We start from the raw sequence: 24,982 nt of genomic DNA, 5'->3' as shown, positions 1-24,982 counted from the left end.
AATATATATATATATATATATATATATATATATATATATATATATATATATATATATATATATATATATATATATATATATATAATTTTTTTGAATGATGCTGTCCCTTTAAAAACACTTTTCAGTTCTCCATTACACCTGCACCTTCTTGCTCCGCCCCTGCATATTATTTAAAATCTGTTTACTATAAGTGGCCAGTTGTTTACAGTCTGCAAATAGAAAATGAAGCTTAAATTGGTCAAATGACTGATCATAAAGTCAAATCCTGCAGCTTTGGTCCAGATATCTCATCCGGACTTTCTCCCCTCTTCGTGGGTGAGGAAGCAGGGAGGGAGGGGCGCTGGGTGTAAATGGGCGGGGCTACGTGCACGCGCTGGTGTGAGTGGAAAGGCTCGCGCTGGTTTTAAAGCAGGCGGTGGCAGCAGGCAGGTGCGAGGCGAGCGGGACGATGTGCGGGGCGCGCCGCGGAGGAGCCGTCGCTGTCCGCGGTGCTGAAGCGGAAACTCCGGCCTCCTGAGAGTCCAGTCGGACCGGCAGCGAAGCGAACATGAAGTCCATCATCAATGCCTTAAAGAAGGAAGGTAAGCGGGGAGCCCCGCGTCTCTTCACGCACTTTCCGGAGCAGCTGGACGCGCAGAGTTGGCTTAACTTCAGCCGCCCAACCGAACCGAACCGAACCGTACTGTGGTCCATTTAAAACACCAGCTGAGTTGATTTAGAGCGTCTTTGTCCGGATGTGGGAAGGTCGGCGCGGATTTCCGAGGCGGCAGGGGAGCAGTTTATAGGTCAGAGATGGAAAATGGGACTCCGGCTCAGTGAGGACACCCACATAGACCCGAACAGAACCGGAACAGAACCCGAACAGGACCAGAGCAGCCCGTCCATCTGGCTGTGTGTGAAACAAAGCTGGCAGGGTCGCGTTTTCTCTCCTAATGAAAGCAGCAGCAGAGCTGATCAGCTGCACGGAGTTATTCTAGATATGTTATGATTTTATAATATTCTATGTTATATTGCTCTAGATGTGCAGCTGAATGTGTTCCAGCCAGGAAACAACCTCATGAGAACCAGATCTAGAAAAGCTTCCCTTGTAAATACTCCCGTCTGCAACAGGAAATGTGTCTCAGAATTTAAACTCCATTTTCCTGCAGAGTTGCAGAAGTTGCTCTGCAGGGTTTTGGAGAACATCTGATCTCTGCTGGAGGCTTTTCAACCTTCTTTAATCCTTAAAAACATGAAGAATTTCAGATGTTACTCTAATAAAGTGTAACTCTTAGGCTTTTTCTTGGTTTGATGTTAAATCCTGTCGTTGAGGAAAATCAGAACTGTGAGCGTTTCTCGTGGTTAGTTGAGGTTCCAGGAACTTCTGAATCATCAGCATGTTGCGTCAGCGCTGACATGCTACTAACAGATAACCAAGTTACCCATCTGTCATCTCATGAATGCAAATCACTGCATTCCACCACTTTCATTAAATTAAATCACTGACTGCTGCAAGTCGTTGTTCCTCAGCAGAAAGTCATGAGGACAGAGTTAAAGGATCTTTTAAAACCATCTTTAGGATTAAAATAATCGTCATGAATCTCTTTAAACCTGTGTGGTTGTGTGTCTGTTAGTTTCCTCGTCATTAAGCGAAGCGTCTCCAGTGCAGCCATGTTGGTTCGCTGCTCTAAATGAAGGTAAAGAAGGAAGGATGAATCAGAAAGTTGAGCTTCATGTGTTCATCATGATCAGATCGACTGAGCTGGCCTCACTGAAACCCACACATGCTACTTTAAAACATTAATAAAACATTGATATTTACAGTAAGCTAACCCTTTAGCTTACTGTGCTTAAAATTTGGTTGAAAATGTTTGAAAAAGTAAAGCAGCTTTGTGAAATGGGATGATGAGTGTGATGAAGGGCTGAGAGTAGAAAAACAGCAATGAGTCAGAATAGGACAATGACTGGTACAAAGGACATTTAAGGTCGGATGGAAAGTGGTTGTAAAAAGATGAAGATGATGAATGGGTTAAAAAGGAGTAAATAAGAGAAGGCATCATAAAGGAGAAGAAAGATGAGTGGGATGAAGAGGAGGTGTGATGAGGCACGGGGGGATGAGAGGGACAGACTGGTCGTAAAGAAGAGGACGGTGAATGAAGTGGTTTATTGATGAGGATGAGGAAGATGAGTGGATAAATTGAAGGATGGATGAAGAGAATCAAATGGTTAGAGACCAAGTGGTCATGTAGAGGATGAGGAGGATGAGATGCTGTGAGGAGGAAGATTAAAACTTTGGTTTTAAACAGTCGAATTGATGGGATATTTTATAGATGAACTTTTATCATTTACTTTTAAATTAAACGTTCTTTTAAACAGTCGGCTTTTTGCCACATTGCAGTGAATGTGGATGACCAATATTTCCATCTAACTGGATCAGGCTGCCATCTTTGAAACATAAGTTTTTGTTTTCATGAAATCTTGTTTCTGTTCTCCATGTTGGGACTTTCTCCAGAGTTTGGTTTTACAGACGACTCATAAATAATAAATCCTGTTTGTGCAGCTGAAACTTGTTGTTAATGTAGAATAAACGAATCCAGAAGCCTTCCTGACATTTCCTTTAAATCCAAGCTGAAGTTGACAGTTAGGTGACGGGAGGCGAACATGGAGCCGTCTGTTGTCAGAGTTAACCACCGCCTGTCAGGCGCTGTGAGGCTCCGCTGCGCCGTCACGCCGCTGCCTCTTTGTCTCCAACATTAACGGCACAAAAGGTTCGACTGATTACCAAAAATATGAACGTCCCCAAGTCCACAGCTGTAAACTACGGTTCAGAAATTACACTTTTACAGTTTCTTTCTGATAAGCATGATCGTTAATGATGCTTTATGTGTCGTTAAAGTTTTAAAATCATGTATTTAATAATTGTCTATAAACGCTAAAGTCAGACTGTGAGTTATCATTTAATTTCTGAAATCCAACCAAATCAGACCAGAATCAAATGTTGAAATGTAAAAATTAATGAATCATTTGAACAATTATAACTTTAAATAGATTTAGTTCCAATTTTAAAACTAAAAAAAATCCTGTGAAGATATTAGAGTTGATCCAAAGTGTTTGAGGTTTAAAAAATGTAGGTTATTTAGTGTCACAATTTCAAACTAAACATTTAACTTGCTAACTAATTGTTTAGTTTGAAACTGAATATTTAGCTTCAAACTAAATGTTTGAAATTAAATATTTGGCTTCACACTAAATGTTTAGTTTGGAGCTAAATACTTTAGAGTTGAATGTTTAGTTTGAAGTTAAATTGCTAATTAAATATTTAGCTTCAAACTAAAATTTAGCTCTCTAACTAATAAGTAAGTCCAGCAGTTTTGGAGGCTCTGCCGTCCCGAGTTGGTGAAGATTTTCATGTTGACTGGCTGAGCAGGCGGTGGCTGTCAGGATACTTTTCTCTGGAAATATTAAACTGGTTTCTGCTTAATTCCGTATGAAAAGCCTCCAACATGTCTGAAGGTTTCAGATCAAACTCTGAGTCCTCGCTGTCCGGCGCAGCCAGGCGGATTTCAGCTCTGCAGGATTTTCCTCCTGCAACTGTTTGATTCAGAAAGCCTCCAGTTATAGAGGCTATAAGGCTTCGTCACATGGTGTGTGTGTGTGTGTGTGTGTGTGTGTGTGTGTGTGTGTGTGTGTGTGTGTGTGTGTGTGTGTGTGTGTGTGTGTGTGTGTGTGTGAACCACTTTAAAATGAAGAACAGCTCTGTGTCACTACCTGTATTTGATCTGTATTTTGCACTTCATGTTTCCTGCAGCAGAACCTGAAACCTGGCTGATGTTTCATGTTTACAGGATTGAGTAGAAACCTTTAAAAACTAAAGGTTCAGGTCTGCAGACATGGAGAAACCTGGAGGTGAAGGTTTTCTTCTGCTGAGGCCTCCAGGTGAAACCACCGCACAGCGTTCAGTTAAATGTCTCTGAACGATGTTAACGGCTCGTTTTTCAGTTCTGTCCCACCACAAAACTATGTTTATTAAATGAGCTGCAGGTTTCATTGATGCTGCAGCGGCCCGTCGCCGTCCAGCGTTATGATTATGTATTGTATGCGTATATTTCGCTGATTAGAATCAATTTTACTAGAAAGAGGAACACAAATCCTTGTTTAATATTTCTTCTCTAATTCCCTGATCTGAAATCTCATGAATCTTAGCAGCCTGGGTTTGTATTTATTTGTATAGAAAGTTGAAAATAGCTTTACTTTGTTGTCCCCTTGACTTATAAATTAGATTTTTACTTTTAGTAACATACATAAATCAACAGATTTATGTATCATCTGAATAATTTTCTCTTCTTTGTGCTGTTACTGTGTTTCTTATATCAGATAAAATGTATCATTTAGCTTTAGCATCTCATACACTCCAGACTTGGCTTTATGTTTGGGTTCAAATGTGGGTCATAAAAATACAGCCAAGGAATTTCTGTAGAAAACTACAATATCTTAAATATTTTCTCAGTGTCTTTTTGAGACTTTGTCGTTTTCCTGGGTTGGACAGCCGGTCTCCAGACTGCTGGACTTTAATCTGACCTTTAGCTTGTTGCTCATTTCAGAGAAGCAGAAACTTTACGACTTCCACCCTGCAGTAAAGACAAACTGGTGATTCTTTCAACAACCTGATATGAGTTTCTAAATGCATGTTGATGCGTTTTTGGCGAGCAGCATGGAGCCGCAGCCTGAGGAAGCGGCGCCGACACGGCGGCTCTGAAATGTGAGAGCTCATTAGCCGTTCGCACCTCGTCCACACGTCTGCAGCAGACAGAGGGAGGGAGCCTCACATGTTGGTCTGATGATGATGATGATGATGATGACTCATCGATTCCCCTTCAAATGACCGACAGCAGAAGCTCCAGAGATGAGCCTGGCTCTGGTACCGGTACCGGTTCTGGTTCTGCCAGACAGACGAAGGGTTAAACCTGATCTGATCCTGATAATCGCCGTGACGAATCAATCAACCACAAACTGGATGATAAAAGTTTTCAGTCTGGTGTTTTGGTCTCAGCTAGCAGAGATTTCATAGTTCATTTTATTTGTTGCTTCTGTTGTTTCATTTATTTTGAATATTTTAAATGTCTTCTGGTGTTAAAAGTTTATCGATAAAACTTTACCATGACAGACCTAAATGTGTTTTCACAGAACGACATGAAGTCCAGATCCAGAACTCATTCCTTCATTCTCACTCAACTGGAGACTCGGAAAGAAAACTATTATATGGAGGAACAACAAACACAGAGCAGCAATTAAGTCAAAACTGTACAAAAGTATATAAACAATTTACATTTAAGTTAAAAAAAACCTTCTTAGTCTGTGAATCTGTTCCGCTCCGTCTTTTGAGTAAGTCGCTGTGATTCTGTTTGATCGTTTTCCTGTAACTCAGAAGAATCTGGTGTTTCTTTCCAGTCTGTAAACTCCTGCAGCTCAGGTCGATCGATCACTTCTGAACCGATCAATGTTCCACCAATCAGCCTCCAGTCGACTCAATAAACCTTCTAATTCTGTCCGTTTGAGTGAAATATGACGGTAATGAACATGTGTAAATATTGCTGGCAGCTGTCTGAGGCGTTTTCCTCTGTGAACGATGAACGTCAGGCGGTTTGGACCTGCTCTCTCCTCCCAGGCTGAGCAGCTGGTTCTCAGATTTCAGCTGAGTTTTTCTTCCTGTAGAGACTAAAAGTGTGTTTTCCTTCCAGTGCCTTTCCGTGAGGCCCCTGCCTACTCCAAGCGCCGGCGGGGTCCGTCCTCTGGCAGCGGAAACGGCCAGTCCCCGTCCTCGCTGTCGGCGCCCCGGGTCCTCCTGCGCTCCAACAGCGACAACAACCTTTCTGTGAGCCAGTACCAGCAGCAGCAGCACGGTTCCCCTGGAAACTGGGCCCCCCATCTGCAGCAGCACCAGAGCCACCAACATCGGGCCCCCCAGCAGGGCCACGCGCAGCCTGGCTCCTCCGCTTTGCACCGCAGCCTGTCCCCCCAGCTGGTCCAGCAGATGCCCAGCGGCAGCCCCAATGGCAACGTGGTGGTCCGCACTATGGGGCGGGGGGCCAGGAGCCGCTCCCCCTCCCTCAGTCGGCTGGGCGAGGAGAGCCGGCGGGCTCAGACCGCACAGCGCCAGCCCAGGTGAGTCCACAACGCCGCCTGGCACCAACAGCCTCTCTGGGATTATTCTCTGGTTCCTTCAGCTGGACTCCTTATGATCTACGGTGTTTCTATAGAGCTGCAGTGAGGTCAGTTCAGAGGGATCAAAGGGTTAAAGGTCGCAGAAGAGAACGATAGGGAAGAAGAAAATAAGCAACATTTTCTCATATTGTGCAGCGCTGATATGAAGATGTTTCCATCTCTCCATTGGCACAAACATCTGATTTATTAGAGTATTCTACAGTTTCTGGTCTTCAGACAAAACTTATGATAGCAGTTATCATGTCCAGGTAATAATTCAGGATGTTTTCCACCTGACAGTCCAGTAGACTCGGTTCAATGAGGGATCAGAACTTCATCATCTGCTCCACCTCCAGCTGCTCTGGTTCTTTCTCTCTGCTCTGAGTCAAACCAACCTGTTCCCCTCCTGGCCTCTAGGGGCGCTGAACTGAGAAACACTAGAGGAAACACAAAGACCTTCAGAGTGCAACTTCCTTCTTCATGAAATGGAACTAAAAATGTAGTTGGATAATTTCTCTCTTATCTTTGGCTAAAAACCAAGACACATTTCCCCTGCTAGCGCTAGGCTAGCACGTTTGTTTGGGTAGCATTTACCCAGAATGCCCTGCGCTGCAGTGCACTTCCTGCTTTTGGGGCGGTCTCCGGTCTGCTTGTTTGTATTTGAACCTTTTCTGCTTCTGCTGGTTTCCAGATAACGTGAATGTGTTAAAGTCAAAATGTCCCAATTTTTTATTTGGCAACAGAGGAAAATCCCTTGGTTAACCTTCAGCCTAACTCAAAACACTTTTAAAAGAAAAATCTAATTGCAAAAAGAAAACAGAAGGAAGACAGCTTAAACTTCGGATCCAGTCCAGAGGTCAGGATCCGACCTCTGGACTGCATGAGGTGATGCTCTGCTGTGGTTCTTTGTTGAAGCTGTTTTTGCTTCTGGGTGGTTGGAATTTCTTGAAACCCAGCTGGAAAAAAAACTGGGAAAATTCAGCAGCTCTCCTGCCGGCTGCTGAATGCCTGCTTGTTCTTGGTCCTTATGAAGGTCAGAGCCGTTCAATGTTCTTCTGCTGTGATGAAGTGAGTCATCATCTGAACTGGAGGACACCATTATTTCTCATTCTATAAATACACACAAGAGACTTTCTGCACAGTGTCTCAATTATCTTTTAATATTAGTTTTTGTAAACCTACATGTTTTGACTGTCACTTGCTGCCATTACACCTGAATTTTCCCACTGGGGAACAATAAAGTTATTATTATTCTATTAATAAACTCACCTGCTTCAGTCTGCGAACCTCCTGTGCATAAAAATCCAATTCAGATTTCGGTCACCCCCATCAATCATGCAAATTCCTAAACACTCAAGCATAAAAACAACTAAAAAGGAAATAGAAGCAAAACAGCAAATATAAAACTGACTAAAAAGTTAGCTATGCTAACTCTAAAACACTGATCATCATTAGTTCTGCTGACGTTAAGCTGCTATTCCAACACAGAACTTAGCAAAAGCTAATTCTAAGGTGCTAAGTTCAACCATTTTCATAGGCAGCAAAGTTACCAAAAAAGCTAATGTGCTAAATGAAAAATTAGCTGTGCTATTAGCGCATTGGCAGAAGTTCCTATTGCTGAACGCTGCGAACTCACTCCACACGACGGAAGTCCTCCAGACCACCAGGTGGAGTCTGGAGCAGGTTATGTTACCTGTAAATATGCTGCCGATCAATAATGTTGAAAACGACGGCGTGTTTGAAATACACTTCCTCTAATTTTATTCCAGACATCCCGTCTTTGCTGAGGGTTTGGTCCGGTATGTTGTGTCAGTCAACTGCCCCTAGTGGTCTGGAGGACTTGTGTTTTGTGGAGCTTAAATAGTTCACAATTTAAAATTTAACAAGTTTAATAATTAGCTCTAAATTGAACATTCAGTTTAGAGCTAAATATTTAGTTTGCAAACAATATTTTTGTGTAAACAAAATAATTAGCTAGCTAAATAGTTTGCCAGTTACATATTTAGCTCGCTAACAAAAGCGTGGAGCTAAATGGTTACTTGTAAACTAAATATTCAGCGATCTTATTAAATATTTAGTTTGAAACTGTGACATATATAAATGAATGAATAATGTGGTGAAATATTAACCCCTTTTTTCGTGTCTTTACAAACTAAAAGAGCCAAATTACTGATGTTAACTTCTGATGTGTAACTAAACACTTGGTTTGAAAGATAAGAGTTGTGAATAATAAAGTTTTTGAAGTTAACGGTGCAAAAAGGCAATGGAGTAACAGAGGCAACATGATGTTTAACAGTCAGGACAACTGATCTGTGTTTGATGCAGCAAGAGATAAAGAATCACTTCTGATTTAATGTTTTTTCAACATTATGAACACAAACCAAAATGATTTTGAAATAAATGCTCCCCTCTCATACAAACACACACTGAGCCGCTGTGTGAGTTTCAGAGCTGATGCTCCTCTGCCTCCTGTTTAACTGTTCAGTCAGGATTTCCTGCTGGTTCAGATGAAAAATCTCCTGGTTTTCAGATCAGATTTTACTATGAAAGATAATTACCTCGAGGGATCCTTAACCGTTCCTCATGAACGAAGTAAAAATGCTCCAAAATGTCAAAAACCCTTCATTAACAGCAGATTTCATATTTTTAACAACACAAAATGATAAAAAAAAGAACTTTCTCACTCTGGCTTTTTCATTTTTAGGATATAAAGTATTAAATCCATAAAAGGAGAAGGTTTTTCCTGTAGTAGCTATTTTTGGTGGTGGGCTGTTTCTTCGTCTACTGTACCTACAGTTTTCACCCCCCATGGCTTCCTCTGGGAAACGTGCCACCACAAAGACTCCACTGTAGCCACAGCAACGGTTGCCATGGCTGCCTGGTTATGGGATGCCTCAGATGCTACATGTGGATGTATGCATGCACAGGTTCATTCAGAAACCTGCTCAGCATCTGTGCAGCAGATAAACGATGGGAGAGTGATGTAACTGTCAATCCAGATTAAGACACCTGATCCCTGCTTCTTCCTCCTCCTCTTCCTCCTCTTCCTCCTCCACTCTCTTGGCAGATGGGCGCATTCGGATCGCTGCCCACTCTCTGTAGCTCACACTTCTCATACGTTCCTTTACATTAAGGTGTGAGAAGAGGATGATGGAGGAAGCTGCAGTCGTCGTCTGACTGCGTGTTTCTGACTCGGCCGTAAAGCAAAATGAACAGCAGTCAGAAAGTTGAAGGTTCGATTCCAGCTTCACGTGATCCGGGTATCGCTGTGCCAACGTGTTTCTGTTAAAGACTCGGTTTGCTTTTCCAGCACCGACAGTCAAGTTGATTATTAAAAATGGCTTCTTCATTTATTATCTGTTTTTATTCTGTGTTTTTGTGAAGGATCATCATTCATGATGACCTTTAAACTGGAGCTGCAACTAATGATTATTTCAGTTTTAGTTTTTTAAATAAGAAAATAAAACTTGCATTGATGCAGGAACACGCCATTCCTTTAGAAGTGCCTGTGAAGAGCTCAACCCATTCTGCTTCCTTTAACTCCAGTGTAATGCAGACTGATCTGTCGACTGTTTGGACATTTTTAGGTAGGACCGATTTACAGAAAAATATGTTGTTTTTTGTCTTAATTGCAAAATGTTGATATTTTGTCACAGTTTTGGCTTAATTGCTGCTCTGACTGTTGTTTTTGCTGTAAATAACCTTTTTTCCGTCTGTGTGCTCTAGTTAGTGATTATTCGATTAATGTGCTAGTTGATTATTTTAATAATAGATTCTTCATCATTAATCCAATTAATCATTTCAACCTAAATTTAAACCTCATAAATTTGTCCCAGAATCCCAGCTGTAGTTTGTTAACACTGTAGTTTAAAATAAACGCTGCCGCCCCGGTCAGCTGGTCTCCTTTCCCCACCAGCATCAGGACCAAACAGCCTCTGGAGTGAGTCTGGTTGATGCCACCTGGTGGATATAAACAGCTGAGTTTATGACGATAATCGGCCCTGATGATTTGAAATCGGGGATCAGGTCCGATCTGCGGCTCTGTCTCGGCGTTTCAGGGGTTTCATGTGGAGAAACCGTCAGTCTGAGCAGAAAACATGAATCCTGATGGGATCCTGGTCGGCTGATTGGCTGTCTTAAGCATCAGCATGGGCAGGTTGCACTGATGGAACAGGAAATTGTGTTAGTATGACCTTTGACCTCGATTCCAGTGTTTTTGCTGCTTCTTTCATTGAATTGATGAAAACAAACCAAACTGTGGAGTTTTAAACCTGGTTCTGATAGAAACTGTTTATGTTTGTGATGGTAGGACCTGAAAGGCTTTTGCTGGGATTCTGACAGCTTCTAACAGTTGCTATGGAGACGCTTCTGTCATTAACATGCAGTTTTTTCCTCCATTGCTGTTGTTATCATGTGGTGGGAAGATCATTTCTCCTTCCCCATTTTGAAGAGGCATTAATAGAAATGGAAATGAAAAGTCATGGAAAACCAATAAAAATAATAAATTACCAAAATGTTTTGTTAGAAAACGTTTGGTTTTGACATTTGTTGTTTTCATCAGTTGTTTTTTGTTATATCTTCATTCTTATTACACTTCTTTCTTCTTTCGGCGGCAGATCTCTCACCTCCTACAGCTCAACAGATAAACTTTATAATCACATAATGCAGGATTTAAACCTACATGATGTTTGGATGCGTTTCATTTTTTTACCATCTGAAAATCGTTTTTTTTTTTTTTTGCTAAAGCAGATAATTGAAAATAAATGTAAAAAAACAACAACTGATCAGAATGAAGCTTTAATTTAGCCAAATAAATGTGTGGATGTGAATCAGGTTCACTGAGTGAAGACGTCCACATCCTTCATCTCTGGATTAAATCTCTGATCTCTGCAGAAACATCTACTGTAAATCTTGGTAGCACTTTTTTATTTTACATTTTAGATCTGAAAAACTACAGAATTATCATTTCATGTCCTCCCATTAAGCTATGAAGGACATAAACCTTCACAGCCGTTTGTCCTGTTTGGTTAAAATGCTGGACGGTCCGAGTCTCACTTCCTCCTAGTCGGTTCTGCAGAGCAGAGGTACAGGAAGTGACGTACACACAACCTTAGTTTGATGTTTTTAACGTGTCTGTTCACAGCTGACAGCAACTGAGCAAAACGTTGCTATTTTTAGATCATACAGGACAATATTACGTCATTATTGCCCAGCCTTACATGAAGATAAGCAGGTTCTGTCTCAGGTCCAGAACAAAATTCAGAACCAAAAAAAGTCCAGAGATTCTCTTATATTTCACCCCAAAGCCTCAGCTACAATTTAATAAACTAAGTTAAGCTGAAGTATATTTTTCTGATTCCCATCTGAATTTTCAAGTCCAAAAAGTTCCTGCCTGTGTTCGCTGATGGTGTTCGGATTCTTGGAGTTTCGTGTCTCAGCCTCATCAGCATGTTTGCAGAAGTTTTAATGACTCCATCGTTCCTGATTGCCGTGGCGACCGTCCTCATGCTGTCGGTAACTGACAGATTAATCCGTCCTGAGCCGCCTGATGTCCTCCAGAACCCGGCGGCAGATAGCAGCTCTGCTACCACAGACATTCACCGCCGTTTATTTCTCTGTTTCTACCGCAGCTGTGGATTAATTTGGCATCTGAGCAGCTGCTGATCGTCTGTTTCAGAGACACGCAGGAGTTGTGTTTAAGGTCTGCTCTCTGGGAATGTGCATGCTGCTGATAAGGACAAACACACGGATCAGCAGGAACGATGCTTCTCTCAGTGGCAGTGAGTTGAGATGACAGAAAACAGAAAAAACGTGACGCAGTTTAAGACGTGTGTCAGCTGACGTCTAAACCGGCTGGAGAAAATGGATCCGGATGATTTATTTGTGCTACTGGAAGCCGCTTCTGTCACTGTTGGATTCTCCTTAAAGCTCAGAAAAAGATGACCTACTGGGTGGTAATTATAAAGCAGAACATTATTACCAATGTAGGTCTGTAACCTAATCACTCCTCGCCTATCAGGGTTAGATATCAGGGACATTTGAAGCTGCGGCTCTGCTCAGCTTTTGCTGGCCCACTTACAGAAACGAGGCAATTAGTGACAGTGTTCGCCACCTTACAGCATCTCATTTCTCTCCTATTGGAATAAAAAACAAGAAAATCCTTCACATTTTCTGTCCTCCTGAGCCAAAACACTAAAAGCACATTGGACGATGCTCTGCTGCATTAAACATTTAGGCTCATTATTTACACCAACCTTTTAACTGGATAGTTTCATATGAAGCAGAAAGCTGCGGAAAGAAGAAAAACTGGGTTTGCGTGATAAATCGCAGTAACATCGTTATCAGACGATGTTGGCATTGTTAACATATCGTATCAAAACCACTAAAACTGGACCAATATTAACAACCGATGTTTATTTCCAGTTGGCTGGTCATGGACAGTCTGCTAGCTAAAAAGTTAGATCAATGCTCAGCATTAAGTGGGTTTTCACTCTGGTGAAGTTTGTGCCGAATCGTCACCTGAGGTTGGATTTACTTGGCTTTGTGTAAAATCTGTTAAATTCTGATCAGTCTGGGAATAAAAGCAGTTTAACGCTGAGATCTTGTCGTGTCGAGCTCTGTCAGAAACCCCCATAATTCCCTTCTGTTTTTCTTCCTGTCTTTGTTTTTGCCCCCCGCCTCGCCCGGCCGCCGCCCACACATGACAGCCTCTCTGCGGCGTTCCCTCCGCTCCCACTCAACATGTCACACGGCCTCATGTGAGCCCGCAGCCCCGCTTTCTCTCTGCTCCCCGCTCCATCCACCCATCGCTGACAGCTGTCAGTAACCCCTCTGGGCGCCATGGCAACCGCCTCCCAGCTCGCCGTGGTGAGAAATGAGACGTGTCCTCCGTGTCAGGACGGGCCGGAGGTTTGGCTGTTTCTGCTCGATGTGACTCATAAAGATCTCGCTGTTAATATTCTGTGATTTCACCAGAGACGGCCGCGCTCTGCGCCGCGTCGCCTCGCTGCTTCTGCTGCGCAGAACTTCATTAAGAAATCACGGTGTGAAGAAAGTCTGCAGCTCTATTGCAGAGCAAACCCAATTACAGCACGGAGCAGATTTCCTCTGCGACTTTGATGCGATTATGAAATTCGCCTGATTTGATTTGATTGGGTCATAAAGCAATATGCAGACGACACGTTCGCTCAGAACACGGAAAACACAATCAGCAACGACGCAGAGCCTGGAAATTATAATCTCAGATTAAAAATCTGACTTCAGGACAGAAACAGGAGACGGTTAAACTTTACAGGAAGAAATGATGCAGAGGGACCCGTCAGAGTCCAGCTGTGTTCGGTTTGCCCAGATGTTCCCTGAAGGTTTGTTGGTTAGACAGAGAAGCAGCCAGGGGAAACTCTGGAGGAGCTGCAGAGATCCACAGCTCAGGTGTTGACAGAAAATGTCACAAACCCACAAATCTGACTTTTATGGAAGATTCATAAGATTAAAAGCATCATCAGGAGAACTTCCGAATAAAGGAGAGACAGTCATTTCTAATGATTTGTGTTTTCACTGCATTCAGAACCACCAGCTCAGTTCAGTTCGTCTCTTTGGAGCCAATGTTAGTCTGGATTAACTGGAGTTAATCTAAACTAGGGAGAAATAATCGCCTGCTGCCTGAACGTATTCACACCGCTGTGAGGAGGAAATAGTGTCTTTTACACTTCTGTCTAATTATGAGGATTTTAAATCTTCCAAATGTTTCCGCTGAGGCAAAGAGGATTAAACGCGATAATCAGATATTTTAACTATTTGTTTCAACTGGTTAAAATCGAAACGCTTTAGATTCATTTAGTCCTTTAAACGAGTGTGACAGCTCATCAGATAAATCAGAAATTTGCTGAAAAAGTCCAGTTGTTCATCAAAACTCCGCATGTCAGCATCAGGTCGAGGTGCTTACTTTGACTAGGCCATGATTCTTTTCTTTTTCAGCCGTAGAGCTGCTGTGTGTGGATCATGTTGTTGGACAGACTCAGACTCAGTCATACAGGTTTTCTGATAAATAAAACAAGCCCACATCACCAGCCCTCCTCCACCGTGTTCGGCTGTTAGCATCAGGATTTTTACAGATTTTCTTTTTGTTTTTTGGTTGAACTAACTGAAAACGGAGCTGCAGGTCCAGAATATTTGCTGGTTTTTGTTGAGCGCAGCAGCCGAGATGCAGACTGACAGTAAAGACCAGGCTGCAGCTGCTGCTCAAGTCTGTTCATCATCTTTAATATAACTGTTGACATAACAATACGCTGCCCAATGCCAGATTACTACAGGTCATGTGTGGGTCATATTATGGGATTACAGCAGAAACATGAGGATTACATAATCTCTACACCAGCAGGAGGGGGTTGGTGTAATGTTTGATGAAAAAACTAATTCTGTGTAATTTAGCTTAATCTGAAACTGAATCTTTGGTAAAATTAAGAGTTTTATCAGGACACAGACATATGTCAGAAAATCCAGAAACTTTATTGTGTTGAGTTTTGTTTCGGAAACATTCAGGAAAACTATTTTCGGTGCATTTTTTACCTTCAGTAGCTGCTGGTTGGTTGATGGGGAATTACTAAAGATTGTTTTGTGGATCTTGTGAAGATTAAAGTTCTGGGAGGCGTTGTGTGGAGGATTATGGTGAAAGTCTGTGATCAGCTCGGCTCGCTCCTGCTGCACTTTGGGTTTCTGATCCTGTTCTGGTTCTCATGGACCGGATCTGAGGGCAGAGCTGATCAGAGTGGGGATGTGGTTCTGCTGCATGGAGGAGGATCTGAATAAAGATGGTAAAAGAATAAGGCAGTATGAACATTTCTGTGTTTTAAGGTTTTTTTAATCCATCTCTGTCGTTTTAGTTCAGTTCATTAAACATTGTGAAGTCAGCTGAGTTTAAAAATATAAAACTGTTTTGGTGATGCTGAAATCCAGAACTTAGCAGTCATCAGTTAGCGGTTCTGTTAGCAGTTCAGTTAGCAGTTAACAGTTCTGTTAGCAGTTCAGTTAGCGGTTCTCTTAGCAGTTCAGTTAGCGGTTCTGTTAGCAGTTCAGTTAGCGGTTCAGTTAGCAGTTCTGTTAGCAGTTAGCACCTGTCAGCCGCAGCAGGTGGCGTCATGAGTGTAGGTGTCCCATCATGGTCTCACTGGATCCACCCTGAGGAAACACCTGCACCTCCCTGACTGACCCGGTGCTCTGACTCTCTGTCTCCTCCAAACCTCTAATTTTACCGGTGATCATGTCTGAAGCGTCCGCTGCTCTTCTGCCCTCTGGTGGCCGTTGTAGACATGTCAGCTGTTGGCAAATAAAATAATTTATCTTCCCATCACTGACCTGCCAGACGCTGTATTAGTGCCAGGCTGGGATTTAGTTTTAATTTACGAGAATAAAACAAAAGTCATATAATCAGAATAGAACATTAAAAATCATGAGAATGAAATTGTAATAATACAACAATATAGGTGTAAAAAAATAAAAAAAAAAAAAAAAGTAATAAAAAAAAAAAAAAAAAAAAAATACAAAAATAGTAGTATTATTGCCATAAAGTAATAATAATATGAGAATAATCAACTTACCAGAATAAAGTGCTAATAACAAAAAAGTTGTAGTTACACGAGAATGTCATAATAATACAAAAATAAAGTATACTAATATGAGAATAAAAATCTACGTGATAGATGAATTGGTCATGTCAGATCTTTATAACTCCATCAAGGCTGTTTTCTTATGAAAATCCCTTTATTCTGCTAATATCTTATTCTGGTAATGCAGACCTGCCTGTGGAACCCAAACTGGTTCAGTAAACTGGACCGTTTACTGTTCTGACTTTGCTCGCCGTGTTTCTCCTTGTGTGTTGAACCTTTTATCTGAAATCATAAGCAGAGCGGAGATCTGCAGCAGCGTGTTGTTTTGGCCTTCAAGCCCAACACTCCTCACAGCTCCGTGTCACTTCCTGTGCTCAGTGCAGAGCTGGCCTCTCGGTGGTAGGCGCTATTTCCAGCCGCTCGGAGTGCGGCTGCAGCTTTGTCCGTGGCTTTCCCTGGGAAAATGTGTGAGCAGTCTCAGTAGGTTCTGAATGGGGTTAGCTCTCCAAAGGCCCGCAAACATTTGAGGAGGAGTGGAGTCTGCAGGACAAGGTGACCCACTTACTGCAAACAGTCCCTCCCTCCCGCTCTCCAGCTTCCTCTTTTATTCTGCTAGTTTTCCTTCCTGCTCCTCCTCTCCTCTCCTCTCCTCTCCTCTCCTCTCCTCTCCTCTCCTACAGCATCACTCAGACGCTTTGAGCTCAGAAACAGCTTTTAGAATAAAATATTTGCTCCTTTCTGACTGGAATATGGCCGAGTCACACACAGCTTCAGCTGAGGCCATGTTTTGCTTCGGTGTTGTTATGAATACTAACCACTAAGTGGCGCTATGACACCATGGTATCCTGCTGTATATGAATGAAGAAGTGTTTTAAAAACGTTTTAAATGTAAACGTCGATCCTTGGATCTGTTGCTGTCCCGGTTCTGACCCACAGCAGCTCTGTGGGTCAGAACCGGTTCTGATTCTGTGAGATGACAAAACCAAGCAAATAAAAACTGACTCAGAGATTCTGGTTTTTTATCTTCACAGGGTCTGCACACATTTTGGCTCTCAGTGTTTCTCCTTTAAAGATCATTTCTTTTAAACCCTATTTAGGTTTATTTATGATTTCATATAAATGAACAAACATGCAAAACATACATAAACAAGTCAACATCAGACAAAGAGTTACTTTTAAACCTCAATCACCTCGAACTCCTGTCAAAAAATAAAAGAAATAAACATCTTGCTAAGTGTTTATTAGATGCATCTAGATAAATTTAATAAGGCTCACACATTTTCAAACTAAATTTTTAGACAATAATTACAGTATTTTTTTTCCAGTGGAAAACTGGTGTTTGACGGTTTTGGCCCGTGCCTTTTAGTCCCGACCTTTTGACCCCCGTCCTGACCTTTTGACCCCCGTCCTGACCTTTTGACCCCTGTCCTGACCTGTTTGTGCCTCCTCTCTCAGCCCCAGCGGTCACGGCGAGGCGCCCGGCCCCAGGAGGAAGCTGTACAGCGCCGTTCCAGGCAGACACTTCGTGGTGGTTCGCTCTTACTCCGCCCAGGCTGAGGGAGAAATCAACCTCTACAAAGGCGACAGGGTCAAAGGTCAGTCAGCTTCTGGGAGATAGACTTTACCCAGCCCTGAAAATGTATGAAAATCTAAGCTAATATTCCAAAGTTGCATCCAGAAAAACACAGATTTTAAGATTTTCCTTTTGCTTTGAATTGTGTTTTCTGGATCAGAGATTTCTAGATGTCTTTGTTTTAAGGAAATGTGAAATATTACGGGGTGTAGAAAAGCAAAGTAAATTGTAAGAACCAGACTTACGATCTTCAGCATGGCTGAGGAAACTTCAGACAGGATAAGCAGGAAAACACAATTTCAGAAATCTTGGAGACTTAATGAGATCAGAAAAAGACGCTGTTGGAAAAGAACAATATGAGTTTAGAAATAAATATCCGTCTGGAATTATAAAGGACTTTTAAATTTAGTTCTCACAGCTTCTAAACTTGAGACACATTTGATAGTTTTGGATGCAGGATAAAGATGTGACTTCATTCTTCTGAAGGTTGCAGAGAGAAGCTGACTGAAGACGGAGCTAATCCTTAAAAACAGGAAAAATAAGGAACAAAAATATGTGTAGAGACAAAAGATATGAGGGTACGTTTGTTATTTAATGCCAGTTACAGGAAAGTCTGAGGACTTTGCAGAGACGAGCATGCAGAGATTCACAGTATGAGAGATGAATCTTATCTGGAAGAGGCTCCACTAAGACCTGGTTCTGCTAAGCCAAAGGATGAAGATTTCCATCCATGCATTAAGATTTAAAAAAGATGGACGTCTTTCAGCTTTATTTAAACTCTTTCTGCCAGATTAACCTTTGACCTTTAAAGACTCAGCGTCGTGACTGAGTCTCATGTTTCTGTTAGACGGTGAAGAATCAGAGTAATGAAGTTAATGTCAGGAAAACAGAGGCTGTTCATTATTCATGTCTGCTGTGGCATGAAGTTAAATAAAATTAGAAAATTATTTTAATTTTGGTTATTTAATGATTTATTTGACCTGTTGGTTTTTCCATAATGAAATAATTATTCGTCATAAAACTGACACACAGACATAAACGGGTGTAACTACATGTCCACCGCGCTTTTCTCAGCCTTGTTTAAACCGTTGTTGGCATGTGGTAATGTTTTTTCCGAGCCGTCTTTAAACACTCCATGATTGAACGCTGATGTGCTGCAGAGCAGCATGCTGTGTCAGAATCATATTCATAAAGAGCAACAAAAGGCAAAAAACTGTCATTTTCCTCCAATCTGTTGAGTGACGCTGGTCCACGCAGATAATGTTAGCTAATGTTAGCTAAGTGATGGCTAGTTAATCCATGCTAATGTATCCTGTCAGGCTTCCTAGCAGTAATACTAATGCTGTTGTTACATGTCTTGCTCGCAGTGAAACAGTAAAATCAGCCATGCTGATGGTGATATTGTATGTTACAGCATGTTGTACTATCGATACATGATGGGTCGCATCATGTGTCGATAGCACAATAGCACAATGCTAAAGTGCTGAATTCAGCACTTTAGCATTGGCTTCTGCTTGGTGTTAGCACAGCTAACGTTAGCAGTGCTGACCACTGCTGCTGATGTATCTGATTACCTTTATCAACCTTCCAGAACTCTCAGGTCTTCTGGTTCTGGTTCTGCTCTGCATCCCCAGAACCAGAACCGCATATGGAGAAGAAGCATTCAGCTTCTATTTACCATGAATCTGGAACAAACTTCCATAAAAACAGCTGAAACTGAGCTCCTGTAAACACAGGTCACATCCCACCTGGTTCAAGTTGCTTTTCATTAACAGTAACTGGAACATTGACCATCAAACCTGAAGATTTTGATGGTGGCATTTGACAATATGTGATGATACTGTGAAAAAAGGGGAAATAGACTCGACTTAACTTTAACCTCCTTGCTGAAACTTCATATTTTGAACTTTACTGTTTGAATGAAGTTTTTAATTTTTAAGTTTCTTTTTTCCTCCCAGTTCTGAGCATCGGAGAGGGGGGATTCTGGGAGGGCAGCGCCCGCGGCCAGGTGGGCTGGTTTCCGGCCGACTGCGTGGAGGAAGTCCCGGCCAAGGCCACCGAGGAAAGGACCTGTGAGTAGCATCGGCTGTGTTGGTTCCACTTCAGAACCATCATTCAGATTTTTCTCTGTAAATTTCTGTTCATAAATGAGCTGAACGTTTTCATGAGTGGGAATGAAAGCGGTAACTCCTGACCCGCTGATGCATGGACCCCACCAGACGCCTGAAGGCACCAAGATGTTAGCAGCAGATGCTAACCCTGGAAGTGTGAGGGGGGGGGGGCGCCAAGAGTTGGACCCATTCCCGAAACTCGATTTCCTGGCGATGTGGAGGATTTAGAGGCCAAATAAAAATCCTCAAGCTGTTTGTTTTTCTACTCGGAGTGTGATCGGTGTGTGACAGGGAGCTTCATGCTGCTAGCTGCTAGCTGAGGCCACAACCTTCAGGAAATGAAAAAGTGGCCCAGCGTTTCCCAGCAGAACATTCTCCCTGCTCCACATCAGGTCGTTTCCTGACTAATCTCCACTTTGGTGTTTTTCTGGAACGTTCCTTTAAAATTTTTTGCACCAACTTCTGTCTCTCAGAGAGATTTACGCCCGAGCTGGAGTTAAACACTCAGAACTCATTTGTGAACGTTAACTTGCTAATCAATCATCTTAAGACTTAATTAGATCCCATAAAAGCGTTTTGGTGTGTGACGGCACGTGGCCCGTGTTTCAGCTGCATGTGTGTCCTCCTCTGTCTTCCCGTGTCCCCCAGGCTGCCGTGTGCCGAGCTTAGCGCTACATTGCCCTGCTAACTCAGCTGTGCTCTTATTTCCTATGGGTGCTAGCTAATGAACATATCACTTCACGCTCCGTCCCCCTAAACGTTCCCCCGTCCTTACGTCCGCTTTGTGCTGTAAATCTACAGGAGACGTTTGAGACGTCTTCTGTCTCTCTGCCTGTTTTTCATCTGTTTTCCTGCTTTGTTTAATTATTGAGATTAGCACAAGGCGGACATCCATCAGCTCTCTGGTCTAACTCTTCCCCCGGGGAGCGCCAGCCATGTTCCGGGGCGGCTCTTGTTCTCTGGCTGTTTGCCTTCGTCTGTGTGGCTCACTTTAAAGTTTAACCCAAGGCCGTTGGCGCGGGAAAGCCTCCCTCATGCGGCGCCGCGTCCAAGCTGCCCCCGGGTCTGCCTGCAAAGAAAAGCCTGTCAGAAATGGGAGCACAGTATGGCGTCCTGCAGAGAGCCATTCAGAGGCGGCTTCAGTCGAAACCACGGGTCAACTGTGTGTGTGTGTGTGTGTGTGTGTGTGTGTGTGCTGTGCTGCCACATGCAGCAGTAAAGCAGTTGATCGAGGATAATATAGATGGATGATTGTGATTTTCTATAAATTCAGATAAATTCATCTTTTACTGCAGCATAATAATCTAATAATAAAAATCCACGGCTTCTCTTCAACATGGGAAACACAAGAGAACATGCTCCATAGCAACCATTATACAGCACAATAAAACCTTGTGTCCTACCATCACAAACATAAACTGGAACAACAGGATTTCTTCCTTTGTTGCTTTATGTCAAGCCATATAATAGAAAAATAAAATCTTATTATACATACAGTAAGAACAAGGTTTGGTTGTCTGAGGCAACAAGTTGCTGCAACAAACATTCCAAGTGGTTTTCATGTGAAGAACACCTGATGTCCACTGTCAGGTACAGTGGAGGACGTGTGATGCTGTGGGACGGATTCCCCTCTGGTAGGTTGGTTGGTGTGCACAGTAAAACCAGGACGTTCTTCGTAAAATCTGCTCATCGTTGGGTTTTTCAGGAAAACAAAGATCCGACGGTTTGTCGTTTTCAAACGGTTTGGTTTTCAGGACATCAGAGCCAACATGGCGGCAGCCTGTGGATGAACCAGAGAAGGCCTGAGGCGGTCAGATCGTTCTGACTTCCTTCAGATCCGATCCTGAGAACAAACCTCGTCTGTCTTCGTTCTTCCAGCTCTTTCCCGTTTTGGAACGTTTTTCCTCTGGGATTTGAGTGTTGCTATAAATCTGCACAGGCAGCAGGATCTCCCAGCAGCGGACCGACCCGGACAACCTCCAACAGCGACCCGACCCGATCCGACTCTGGACCCGCAGAGTCACAGAGCGAAGGGAGAAACATACCAATCTGACCGGTTAATGGCGGCTTCACTCGCTACGCTAGCTTCAGATAATCCAGGGAAACAAGCTGATTGCAGAAGAAATATTTAAACATTTAAGCTGCCTGTGAGTCGCGTAATTATTCAATGCCTACATCATCATTTATTCATCAGGACTGGAGAAACGAAGTCCCTTTGTGCTCCGTCTGTAGGGAAGAGTTGGCGTGATAGTGAGAGCTGCGCTGATGGAAACGGCAGCTCCGTCTAAATCCATGATGTTTCCAGTTTAATATGCTTAATGTTTCTGCAGTTTTTATTTTTACCTCCGTCTTTTCCTCCCGCCCTCTCTCACAGAAATTCACACACGCTGATTTAAGTTAAAGGCGTTTAGCCTCTAATCCGTCTAATTGAATAGAAGTGATGCAGGCGGATTAAGGCCCGCTTACACACGCTGCGGTTGGACCTCGGCTCGATTCAGAGGTCTGGAAACACGCAGAAGAAGAAGAACTCAGTTTAACATCAGGTTATCGATCAACCTGGATCAGAAACAGCAGATTTACGTTCATCAGTTTAATCTATTAGATTATTTCAGAGCGGCAGCCACCGGAGGCAGTCTGGCATCCGGAGGAAACGTTTCCTCTCTGGAGGAGAGGACTGGACCTGCGGACTGGACTCCAAAGGAAAGAGAGAATATTTCTCCAGTTTGGACTGAACTGAACTCTGCTGAATTGTTTGTAACAGATGAACTGTTTTGGAAATCTGAGATGATCTTTTCTAAAACCTAAAGCAAGAACAAATCCACTGGCTTCGCAGCAGAAACGAACAACGATCCCAGTTCAGACCCGACTCTGGGAAAAGTTTGTGTTCTTCCAGTCAATGTTTCATCATTTTGGCAGGAATATCAACATCCATCATCCCTGGTTTAAACTGCATCATGTGAGGTTTCTGAGGAAGGTTTGCACAAACAAAACCTTAAAAAAAAAAACATTTTAGCTAGAAATGTTTCTAACATCAACATGAGAAAACTCAGTGTGGGACTGAACTGATGGTCCATTTTACATGAACAGATTTTTATTATTTTAACTCAAATGCAAAATGTATATTTTTTGTACAGTTTTGGCTCCGACTGTGTTGTTCATTCACCATATTGCCTTTTTTGAGTTTGTGTGCTTCAGTTAACAATTAATGAACGACTAAGTTAGTTGATTATTTCCATAATTGATTCATCTGATTAATCGTTTCAGCTCCAGATCTGAGCTTTTGAGGCGTTTCTGGAAGCTTTAAACTTTTTTCTCACTTGTTTATTTTCATGTTGGGCTTTTGGATGGTTTATCATTTTAGCCAGCCTCTCTCTGCAGCAAACACTATTTATTTGACATGTATGGACCCCAGTCAGATCCAGTTTACGTCTCGTTCCAGAGGTCAGATGAAATATTTCTCGGTGAGTCGGTCCAAAGTCCGTTCCTGCAGAATGTTTCTGTTTCCTGGAGTTTTCATGGTTTTGTCTGTAGTGACAGCTTCCTGAACGCCGTCTGACCCTCTGAGCCTCCACTCTGACATGAAGATGTTTGGGAACTGAAACCTTTTCAGCCTCGTTTTGTTCTCCATTCACCTGCACAAACCAGCGTAAGGCCAAACCAGAGTTTTTGGCCTTCAGCGTTTCTGATCTACGTTACGCTGAGGTTGGCGTCCATTTTGGCGTCATGTTCTCACCTCATCCCGAAGGAGGCGGATCGTCTGGTTCCTTCTTGGAGCTGCTGCAGCTGCAACCAGAACTGACGCACCATCAAACATCTGAAACATCTGCATATGAAACAATCTAAGCTACAAAGATGGCGACCGGCACCCGACGTTAGCTTGATTGCTTTTTAAACCTAAATTTCAGCACCACATCCATGGAACTAAAAAACAAAACCTGCTACTGTAATTCTATTACAGATGGGCAGCAGCTGCAGCACATCCCGCTGCGCACACACACACACACACACACACACGTGCGCGCTGCTCTAATTTCCCCTTCTCATTCTCACGTCTTTCCCCGGAGCTCAAAGCCACGATGAAACTGAAATAGGCAGGAAAACAGGGGTTAAAATGGGCCTGGAAGGAACCCAGAGCAGAATCAGTCATACGCACGCGCACACACACACACACACACACACACAGCTGACAGGACGGTGATACAACCACAGACGGAGCAGACGCACATGTTTTCACACAAATGTGAGTACTCTGTGTTCTGGTGAGACACATGGCTGCTGCGTCCCTATTGATCTGTGACCATAGAAACCAGCTGACCGTTGCTAGGGACCACCGCGATGCCGGAGACGACACGTCCCCTCCGCGCTCCTCATCACCAACATCGAGCGTTTCTTTCCTCTCGGTAAAACAGAGAAAGAGAAAAGCTGGTAATCCTGTCTGATCCGACCCGATCGGACCCGAAACGGAACCAGGGAGAGGAGGAAGGCCTTCCTGCAGCGATGACCTCAGGCGCCGTCTCTGTGAACTAGTGACAGCTGGTGTGACAGAAGAGGGAGGAAGATGAGGGGAGGAGATGAAGATTAATCTGACAAACCAACGAGAATCCGACTGACGACGTTGTTTACACAAACATCATGACGTCAAAGTGTTAAGTTTGTTTTAACAGAAAACCAGATGGAGAAAAAAACAGCATCTTCATGTTCCACCTGCTGCCTGAAGGGGGCACCACTGAGGACCAGCTGCCTCCATGTCAGTCTGCTGCTTCCTCTTCCTCTGGCCTGATGCACCAACCGGGTCAGCTCCAACCCTCAGACAACCTTCAGCTCTGGGTTTACATCCACAGGTCAGGATCCGTGATGGGGTCAAGAGGTCAAGCTGGCCGCCATACCACACACACGGAGCGAACACGTCTGGATCCAACGGCACCATGTTTCACCACGGACCTGATTCTCCGCCAGCACCACGAGAACCTGAAACCACCAGCGTGTTGCTGCAGAACATCTGGATTTCTATTCCATCTTTGACCAGAAAGAGTTTATGAAACTAGATTTACCTTTTCATATTTCTGTAACCAACATGAGTTTGTGGCAAAATTGTTTCACAGACGATGGATGGATGGATGGATGGATGGATGGATGGATGGATGGATGGATGGATGGATGGTTGGGTTGGATGGATGGTTGCGTTGGATGGATGTGTTGGATGGATGGATGTATAGATGATGGATGGATGCATGGTTGGGTTGGATGGATGGATGGATGGATGGATGGATGGTTGCATTGGATGGATGGATGGATGCGTTGGATGGATCTTCTTCCTTATTCTATGAACCTGTTCTGAAAGCATCCGTCCGTTTGTCCCTGAGGGGACAGACTGGAGTCTCAGTCGTGTCTCCAGACCCGGTCCAGTTCTGAAACCGTCTTTTGGTTTTGGTTCTGTAGTTCTAGACCAACTCTTTGCTCATCGGCGTAAAACCTGCTAGCGTGTTGCTACTTCCTGCTTACTGCAGGCGTTTCCA

At 43.1% G+C, this 24,982-nt stretch overlaps 1 protein-coding gene and 1 long non-coding RNA gene across 10 annotated transcripts in view; one reads left to right on the top strand and one right to left on the bottom strand.

Annotated features, from left to right (window-relative positions):
* Positions 1-24,982, top strand: part of LOC106945570 (SH3 and multiple ankyrin repeat domains protein 2) — a 127,752-nt gene that overhangs the window by 44,972 nt on the left and 57,798 nt on the right. For 8 of the 9 annotated variants that reach the window (XM_015029336.1, XM_015029334.1, XM_015029330.1 and 5 more), the window contains exons 9-11: positions 5,718-6,141; positions 17,238-17,377; positions 19,314-19,427. In XM_015029336.1, the coding sequence (XP_014884822.1) occupies positions 5,718-6,141; positions 17,238-17,377; positions 19,314-19,427 (678 nt within the window). Of the gene's footprint in view, positions 1-401; positions 582-5,717; positions 6,142-17,237; positions 17,378-19,313; positions 19,428-24,982 lie in introns of those variants that run through there. The other variant, XM_015029337.1, reaches the window with a different exon arrangement.
* Positions 14,670-15,573, bottom strand: LOC106945574 (uncharacterized). Its single transcript, XR_001424587.1, has 2 exons — positions 15,386-15,573; positions 14,670-14,961 (listed from the first exon to the last, which is right to left on the bottom strand). It is a non-coding gene; the product is annotated as an uncharacterized LOC106945574 (long non-coding RNA).

Source organism: Poecilia latipinna, unplaced genomic scaffold, assembly GCF_001443285.1.
Source record: "Poecilia latipinna isolate Pla-1442-1.1 unplaced genomic scaffold, P_latipinna-1.0 Scaffold150, whole genome shotgun sequence".
Lineage (NCBI taxonomy): Eukaryota > Metazoa > Chordata > Actinopteri > Cyprinodontiformes > Poeciliidae > Poecilia > Poecilia latipinna.
The sequence above is the reverse complement of the archived record's forward strand: the minus strand, read 5'-3'. Positions and strand labels throughout refer to the sequence as shown.